Source organism: Triticum aestivum, chromosome 7D (genome assembly GCF_018294505.1).
Source record: "Triticum aestivum cultivar Chinese Spring chromosome 7D, IWGSC CS RefSeq v2.1, whole genome shotgun sequence".
NCBI classification, from domain to species: Eukaryota; Viridiplantae; Streptophyta; class Magnoliopsida; order Poales; family Poaceae; genus Triticum; species Triticum aestivum.
In genome coordinates, this window is record NC_057814.1 from 609,007,235 (window position 1) to 609,016,770 (window position 9,536).

Here is a 9,536-nt window from a genome sequence, read left to right on the forward strand (position 1 = left end):
CCCCATGCTGTCGGGGGCTTTGAGTACTTGTATGTTGCAATCGACAAGTTCACAAAGTGGCCAGAGGTGGAAACAGTGAGAGAGGTGACAGCACAATCAGCCGTCAAGTTCTTCAAGGGGCTAGTCTGTTGTTTTGGCGTACCAAACATAGTCATCACCGACAACGGCACGCAGTTCACAAGCCGCACCTTCATGCAGTACATTCAAGGCCTCGGCAGCAAGGTCTCCTGTGCTTCTGTTGCACATCCTCAGAGCAACGGCCAGGTGTAGAGGGCAAATGTTGAAGTACTGTGAGGCCTTCGGACGAAGACCTTTGACAGGCTACATAAGTGCGGAAGGCGCTGGATCGATGAATTACCGGCGGTTCTTTGGTCATCAGAACGACACCAAATCGAGCCACCTGCCAGACACCCTTCTCCCTCGTTTACGGGGCAGAAGCAGTTCTCCCCACGGAACTCACGTACGGGTCACCCCGAGTGCTCGCTTATGATGAGCTTGAGCAAGAGCAATTGCGGCAAGATGACGCAACGCTCCTCGAGGAAGATCGTCTTCGGGCGGCTGTGCGAGCAGCACGCTACCAGCAAGCCTTGCAATGCTACCATAGCCGCAAGGTTCATGCCCGAAGCTTTGAGGAAGGCGACCTTGTTCTTCGGCGCGTTCAGTCGGCCAAGAATTCCAACAAGTTGACGCCGAAGTGGGAAGGCCCTTATCGGGCAATACGAGTCACCAGGCCTGGCGCAGTCCGCCTAGAGACCGAAGATGGTATTCCAGTGAGCAACTCCTGGAACATCGAACATCTTCGCAAGGTTTACAAGTAAGGTGCGGTCGCCGGGCTCCCCGGCAGACCACCTTTTGTACAAGCCTTGCCGGCAAGGCATGTAACCTTTTGTACAAAGACAGACAAAGACCCCGAGCATAAATAAATGAAGCGCTGGCGCCCTAAGTTTTAGCATGCATGCTAGGTTGAGTCTCTCTCTATTGGGGTTGATAGTGCTCGGCGGCAACTAACCCTTAGCATACAGGTCGAGTGTGCGTCTCTTTGTTCCTTTCCATCCTCTTTTGTTCACAGGGTGCATGGACATTTCTGTTGAGCTGTTTGGAGGAAAGAGAACGGGCCTACGCTCTAACCCCGGCAAGCAAAGGTTGTCGGGGGCTGCAGATCCAAAAACCCGACCACGGCGAGCCAAGATCGCCGGGGGCTGCAAAATCAGATAAGTCCTTTTCCCCCACTCTATGCTTCCGTATAAAACTTGAACGTACGAGACTTCACTCACTCTCATACCATCTTGCTCCCTCTGTCCCGTGTCCAAAAACCTTACTTTGGGCCGGAACTTGGTTGTAGTGCGATGGGAAGGGAATGGGTGAGGGGCCTAATCCTACTTTACCCCTACCTCCGCCAAGGGCGTGAGCGTAGCCGGGCTATAGGGCCGGAGGACGACAAGGTCTGTTGCCGAGTTACGATGTTTATCTTAAGATAACAAGGATTCGTTCCTTCGTGTGGGCCCTGCCCACACACAAAAGAAACCCGGCAAACACCCTTCTCTTCATTAATACATTGTTAACAAGTACAATTCATACGGAATGCATACATGAGCAAGGGGGTTACGAGATTTAAATCTTACAAAGGCTCGTAGGCTTAAAAACTGAAAAGAGGTTAGGTGCCCGTAATCCCTTTCTTGTCCCTCTCCGCAGGAAATGGAACAAGATGGCGAGAGGGAAGAAAGAGCACCTAGGCGAGGCACGAGCAGCAGAAGACACCAAGGGAACATCCCGGAGGCCGCCCAGAAGAGGGCTGGTGATGATGGCGCCAGGAGAAGAGCCGAAAGACGAGGCAGCGGGTCGCCAATACGAGACAAAGGCGTCGGTGCCATCATACTCCGACTTGACGGCCTGCCACCCGCCTTCTTCGTCTCCTCCGGCCTTCCCACGCCATCCGCCCAAGGAGGCGACCCCGAGAAGTTCAAGGAGCTGGCGATGCAGATGATGGTGCTGCCGGCGTCGCCCAGGGACGGTGTGTCCGGCGCCTAGTCGGACCCATCATCCCCCCGCCCGCTACCCTCGTCGCCGTTGTCGTTGTCCTCCCCATCACTATCGCTCGAGGAGGAGCTTTCGTCATTGGTCGAGCTCTCTGCGCAGCACCCTAGCCTGTGTCCCGAGCGCCCGAAGACCTTGACGGAGAGCAGGTCGCTCTCCGCTAACTTGAAGCAGAGGACGTGCCCCTCCATCAAGCAGTGGGCACGTGAGAAGGTTTGCCAACCCCGACAGAAGAGCATTACATGAGGGGCAGGGAACCTTGTGTTCGCCCACATGGCGCCATGACAACACTCCTTCATGCAAAGCCTCAACCTCGGTGGCCGGTCGACCTCTAGTACCCTCGCGAACGCTTCAGGAAGACGGAGACGACTGCGCGGCGGCTCGCGCAGTTGTAGAATAAACTCCAGCGCCGTGTCCCCGACATGGCTGCGTGGTGAAGCAGGAGGAGACAGCGGAGGAGATGGAGACGGAGATGATGACGATGCGGGTGTCCCCCGTCCATGCCCGCCTCTGCCTCGACCGCCTCGCCGGCCGCGACCCCGGCCGGTGCCTCTGCCGCGGCCGGCGCCTCTGCCTCTAGCATGGCCCTCGTCTTGGGCGTCCGGCTCTTCTTTGACCGCCGCCGCTCTCTGACGGGAGGAAGACCTGGACGCCTCCGCAGGGGCACGACCACGACCACGCCCCCTCGCCATGACGAGGAGAAAAGAAGGAATCAGACTAAGAGAAGATAGGTGCGAGAAAACGCTGTGCCTCTCCCCTTATATAGAGGGACGAGGCTGAACGGGCCTCGGCGCGACCGCCCCAATCAACCAATCCAGCCGCCGGGGGCACAAGGGGACGGGACCGACCCGCTGCCCCAATCAGGGGCGCCCGGCCCCCCGCCCCGGCATTCAAAGCCCGTGCCTTCCATGGCCGCCGCCTGCCCTTCCTGACGCATGAAGGACACGCGGCGGGCGAGCCAGAACTCAGATGGCAAGTGGAATGGCCGTTTAGCACCCCGTGATCGTGGGGAGCGGGTGCCATAATGGCCATGACCCGAGCGCACCCAGTAAATGAGCCGCGCCCCTGCGGCTTCCTCTGTTTATTACGAGGAAAGCGCGGGCCGCCTCTTTACCATTTACCACGATGTGATGCAGGCGTGCAGCAACCGCCCCATGCACGACCCCCACGTCATGCATTCAACGCGACTCGTGGGGAAGCGCAACGGGCGAGGAAGTTACTGCAGTAAAAAGAATTCGGCCCCGAATGCCCGCGCACCGTTCTGGGCCCAGCCCAACAACGAATTGCGATTATGTGTGGCCCAGGCCCGGGGGCTCCTGTCGGTGTACGAAAGTAGGGGCTCTCCTTTGTACTCCTTACTTGTGCACGGGCAGTCAAGAGCCTCGCGTGCGACCACACCTAGCAGGGCAGAGGAGAAAGACCGAAGCACAAGACTACGAGAGCGACGCCAAGACAAGGGCGCAAGAAGGCCAAGCAATAAGATGAGCTCCCCCAGGAGGGCACTTGCCGGGGCGGCCCGCTCGACCCCGGCAAGAACCCTTCGCCGAGGCAACTCACCCAACGCCAACATCGCAGCCACCCTTGAGCCTAAGAGCTCTGACACCATCAACAACGTTGGAGCCAAGGCTCGGGAAGCGCCTGCATGATGGCATGCAGATCTTTGTGAAGACAAAGAGCCTATGAATCCTAGATGAGAACCAGAAGACCAGACGACCGCAAGACTCCTTGCTGAGGATGCCCACGAGGCCCCGGCAAGGCTCCTTGCCGAAGATACCCCCGAAGCCCCGGCAAGCTTCTTGCCGAGGGCACTCACAAGGCCCCAGCAAGACTCTTGCCGGGAATATACGCAAGACCGTGGCAAGCCCTTGCCGCCCCGTCGTTGCCCCAGCTCAGCGGCCAACCCACCAGCTAAGGCAAGTTCCCATGTAGCGGTACGTGGTTCCTAATCCAACCAGTCAAGCACCTGCGTGGTGGCATGCAGGTCTTTGCGAAGACCCTACCACCACACCATCTCAGCAGCCTGCTAGCCTACATGGCGCTGCATGCCTCGTTTGCCTGGACGCGCGTCGCAGCCAGACGGAGCGGCGACGGACGGGACGGGCCTTGTTGCCGTCCCCGATAAAGCAAGGGGACACCAAAGTAGCACATTTAATGCTCTTTGTCCCGTAATGACAGGCGATAAGCTTGTACACTGTACACCTTTCCACCTCCTGTATGCCGCTGTGGCAGCCCCTTTTTACTATAAAAGGAGGCCCAAGGCGTACCGAGGAAGTATTCGGATATTTTGAACTACGCACACACCATAGCTAGTTCAAGAGCTCAAGAACACTCAAATATACACCAAAATAGGACTAGGGTATTACGCATCCTCGCGGCCCGAACCTGGGTAAACGATCTTTGTGCTGGCGACTAGACCCGCTCTTTGCACAACCCCGCGCCCGCCAACCGTAGAAGTGATTCCAGTGATCCCATAGGTGTCATTTCCACCGACAGATCCACATACCACTAAGAAGAAAAAACACTGTCGAGGTTGTCACCAAGCTTCATCGTCATCACTCCATGAGCCAGCGACCACGACTTCCCCATCAACTTCATCAACGAAGCCTTTGTCGCAGCAGACGCCAAGACCCATACTGGCCCATGCCAAATAGACAACCACCCGCATTGGTGTCTAGACAGCTCCGACTTGAGCGACGAACCAGGTAGCAGAATGAGCGTTGAGCCTGCGCCGAGCTGGACGCCGCAGCCGAACCACACAATACTTACATAATATTCATGGATACATCTTTCGTTGGTATTCATGTCGCATACATACACAATATTCGTAAAAATAAGAGTATATTTGTCGACAAAGCTCACTAGTGGGGTATAATTTACATCGAGCCTGGCTTGGAGGTACGACATCATGTAATTGTTATGGACGTGCTTGCCAATGGAAGAGAGCTCATCTTCGAGAAATACTCCATGGCTGTCCTGTTTCCCTCATGAATGTTGGCAATCCTTATCTTGTTATTGATGACTTGTGCTCAAAATTGACCCGAGGACACATTCTCAAGCATGGTCCAGATTTGTGGCACGCTCGTCATTCACACCACCCGTGTCAAGACATCTTTAAAAAACAAATTGAGGATATCTCCTAGGACGTATTAGTCCTAAGCCAACCACATAGGCCGGATTGTAGATTCATTCTTTTCCTCATTGGTTGTTTTCTCGATAATCTTGCGTGATGTCAGGAAAGATCCATCAAGATAACTAGTGAGTTGGGCACCATGAACTGTGGGCAAGACTTGTGCTCCCACATAACGTGGTTTTCCCTTGTGAGTTTTCCTGTATTTATTGGCTGAGGGAAGCAGGAATGGAGGAAAAAGATGATTCCGTTGATATGAATCTAGGAAAGGCTAGCTATATCCAATCATGATACCGATAGGTCAAAGCATATCAAGCCTCGTAGGGCCGGATGGTCTTATATTGATCGAGCCATACAGTAGAGATTACAACGGCTGGGTAAAAGGCTCAAGGTGCATAAAAGAACTAGAGATAAACTACAAACCTGAACCTCTGTACGATTAGCTTGGTTTACATGATTGTAAGAACCTACACCATAAAATGATGAAAGGGGATCTATTCATCTAACTTTAACTCCATGTGCGTTGATCCAACAATCTAACTCCAAAAGTTTTGGTTTCAATGCCTCTCCATTGGACACAAATCATCGACTTTGGTATAGGAATTTTCTTCCGAAGATAGTAAGTGCTTCTATGTTACTTAATTGCATAGAAATTAATCACCCTTGTCTTGTTAAGGCCTAGGGTGATCCTCCTTTTCTAAAAAAAGCTCACACAATTGTAGACATAGATGTATAGTAGAAAGAAATCTTGATGCACCTAAACAACGACAAGATAATCTAATGGATTTCATACCATCACCATTAAATGATAGGAGAATACAAGAAACTATTTGTGATGTACACAAGGCTGATCGTCTTCAATCATATGATTTTCTAATCACAAAATATCAGAGAGCAATGGTATCCTGTGAATTTCCATGGAGCTTGAATTGTTGGTTTGTTGTACTGACATCGTAAAAAACACGCACATGAATAATCTTGTTATGAGATACAACCATACAATATCTCAAACCCTATTAATTTGATTTAAGGGATCCATTGTGGAAAATGCTTACAAAAAAATGCATATGAAAGGAGTCAGCGTGCCAGACGACAAATGGAGATGAAATTAAGGAATTAAAGTGGCACACGACAAAAAGGAAATGGAAGTAGTCAATGCGACATGGGATAAAGAGAGATGAAATGAGTCAGCACACTACACAACAAATGATTCAATGCGACACATGCCAAAAGGAGCTGAAATGAGTCAACACGCTATGCGACAATTATATATCTTGAGAACCAAAATGTTCACATTTGGTGGTCAGATTGGACTTAATGATCTATATTTAGAGAGATCTAGGGCACCACTTAAGCTCATTGTTACAAAGAAAGTCCAGAATGATACAATGCTCTACAAGAATTACTACTAAATGTGCTGCGTGGTGAATGTGATACTAGGTTTTTCTCCCCCATGTACTTTCTAAAGGGGGCAACAAACCAGAATTTCATGAGCTTACCTATAGTCTTTTCGTTTTAGAGAACAACATGGGGGGAATGATATCCCATGGCTTCCAATCAATATACCCGTTTTTTGGATGCATCGAGAGTGTGGATTGTCAAGATACTGAATTCTCATGTGAGTTATGAGCTACTATTGACTGTGATATGGCCTGTAATTTTTTTATAAGAACAAAGAAATAATCCAATGCATACAATCTACATGATAATTTTTTTAATGAAAAAGGAGTCTATGCACCACGCAAAAAATGGAGAAGAATTGTAAAAGTAGAAAATTTCCTTTTCCATTGGGTGGGTCATCATCTTCTTCAAAAGAAATCCTAAAAAGAGAAAACCATTAGATCAATGCATCCTATTGGATTCCATTTAAAGCAATGAGCTTAAGTGGTGACTCTAAGTCTTTCTATATAGAAATCATTGGGTGCCAATCTGGCCCTCCAAATCCAATTTCTTTTTATTCTCACGACGTATATTTGTTGCATAGTTCATTATCTCCTTTCATCTTAATTTGTCATGTGTCGTGTTGAATCATTTCATTTCCATTTTTCAATTGGTGAGCTAACTCCTTTCATCTCTCTTTGTCGATTGGCGCTTTGACTCCTTTCTACCCCTCTCTCATGTGGCACATTGTGTTCTTTCATCTCCAACAGTCGTGTGGCACATTGACTCCTTTCATCTCCATTGGCCAGGTTTTTTCAAGCATTTTTCCACAATGATAGTAAGCGCTACCGCATCCCTTAAATCATATTAATAGGATTTGTCAGATCATATGTTGGCATATCATAATATAATTATTCATGTGCATGAATAATGCGAGCTCCAGGGAAGTTCATAGGAAATCATTGCTCTCTAATATTTTGCAAAAAAGAACAAAAACAACAGCCATCGCTTGCCTACTTCTTCAAGAATGTGTTTTAAGTGGTTGGGAGTTCCACTCGTCTAAATCACACCATAGGATTTTGGTCCCACACTTAAAATTTTAACTTTTTTTTCATTGCTTCTCAATTTATGGATGATGCCCTCAGAATCTATAAGCATTGCCATGTTCCTTTTGTGCTTGCTTCAGAGTGATTGCGATAAAGTTTGACTGGATCCTGGACTCCGTCGAGTCTGGGCTTTTGAAATTAGTTGAGGTGTATTTTTGTTGGACATGCTCATATAGATGTCATCTATTTCACCTAGAAATTTTCATGTAATACATGTTTATATGTTGTTCAGTAACTCCTCTGAATCCGGATTGTTCAGTAACTTCAGTTGTGTCCTGAGACGAGGAAGCTAATAGAGGTTTTGGGTTGTGTTCTTAGATGGCTGTGAGGTTTGTGCTGATTTGTTTTTTAATCAGTATTTTTCTTGATGGCGTTTGCTTTTCCAGGTGGGAAGAAGTTCGGACAACATGGTCATGATGGGTGGGAACCGAAGGCAGATGATGGAGGATGCGGCGCAGGACAAGTTTCTCGAGGGTTTAGGCGTCCTCATCGTTGACGACGACCGCGTCTACCTCAAGGCACTTGAAGCCCTCTTGCGCCGCTGCAAATACCAACGTGAGTCTCTTGATCCCTCCACTTCGCCATAGTCCATTAGAATCGGGGCCTTGTGATCTATTTGTTTCCCTGCGAATAATGCTTACCGCTATGCAGCAACGACGGTGATGGATGCAAAGATGGCGCTGAGGATGCTCATGGCCGGGAAGCAGCAGTTTGACCTGGTCAGGGACGTGCGCATGCCAGACATGGACGGCTTCAAGCTCCTCGAGCTCATCCGCCTCGAGATGGATCTGCCCGTCATCAGTACTCTCACTGCTCTCATTCCAAAGTCCAATTTTTGTGTTTTGCATCCATGAGCACTGCCAATAGTTTTTAAGAACATACTTTACTCCTCAATCTCGGAGATACCTTGAGAGGGTATTAATTTCTTTGGGCAGCATGTGAGATCCTATATATTTTGGATGATTTTATGAAACCAATTACACATGCACGGCACCCGCACTCTATTTCTAACCTGGAAGAGTTCTTAAGAGCGAGATCCCCACTGAGTCCGAACCAACGGGGTCCTATCTAACCATTCATCCATCCGATCGGATGGCGAGTGGGGTAGGAGAGCGGAGGTGGAGCGACACATGAGTTAGTAGGGGATGTAGTGTCCGTTTCTAGCCCAAACCAATGGGATCCTATCTAACCATCTGTCTGATCGGATGGCGAGTGGGGTAGGAGAGTGGAGGTGGAGCAACACATGAGTTAGTAGGGGATGTAGTGTCCGTTTCTAGCCCAAACCAATGGGATCCTATCTAACCATCCGTCTGATCGGATGGCGAGTGGGGTAGGAGAGCGGATGTGGAGCGATACATGAGTTAGTAGGGGACGCAGTGTCGGTTTCTTGCCCAAACCAATGGCATGAATACTACAATTAAGAAATATCTATGTTGTATTGATATTTTTAAGATTACTACTTGTCGGGGAAACGACACCTATGAGATCACTGGAATCCTTTCTACGGTTGGCGGGCGCGGGTTTGTGAGAAGAGCAGGTTTAGGAGCTAGGACAAAGATCATTTACCCAGGTTCGGGCCGCGAGGATGCGTAATACCCTAGTCCTGCTTTGGTGTGTATTTCAGAGTGTTCTTGAGCTGTCGAACTAGCTACGGTGGCTGCATAGTTCCAAAGAGCTGAATCCCCCTCCAGTATGCCTCGGGCCTCCTTTTATAGTCGAAAGGGGGTTGCCACAGTGGCACACAGGAGGTGGAAAGGCGTACAGTGCGCGAACTTATCGCTCGGCACTACGGGACAAAGCGTATTAAATGCGCTACTTAGGTGTGCATACACTACAAAAAAGCACACATCCGTGACATTTTGGGCCGAACGAATTTTTGTTCTGTCATA

General features: G+C 49.7%; 1 protein-coding gene across 1 annotated transcript; it reads left to right on the forward strand.

Moving 5' to 3' along the window:
- The first annotated feature begins 8,054 nt into the window (after positions 1–8,054).
- Positions 8,055–8,501, forward strand: LOC123171408 (two-component response regulator ORR25-like). Its single transcript, XM_044588925.1, has 2 exons — positions 8,055–8,202; positions 8,299–8,501. Exons 1-2 carry the CDS (start codon positions 8,055–8,057, stop codon positions 8,499–8,501), a joined length of 351 nt encoding a protein of 116 aa, XP_044444860.1.
- The last annotated feature ends 1,035 nt before the right edge of the window (positions 8,502–9,536 follow it).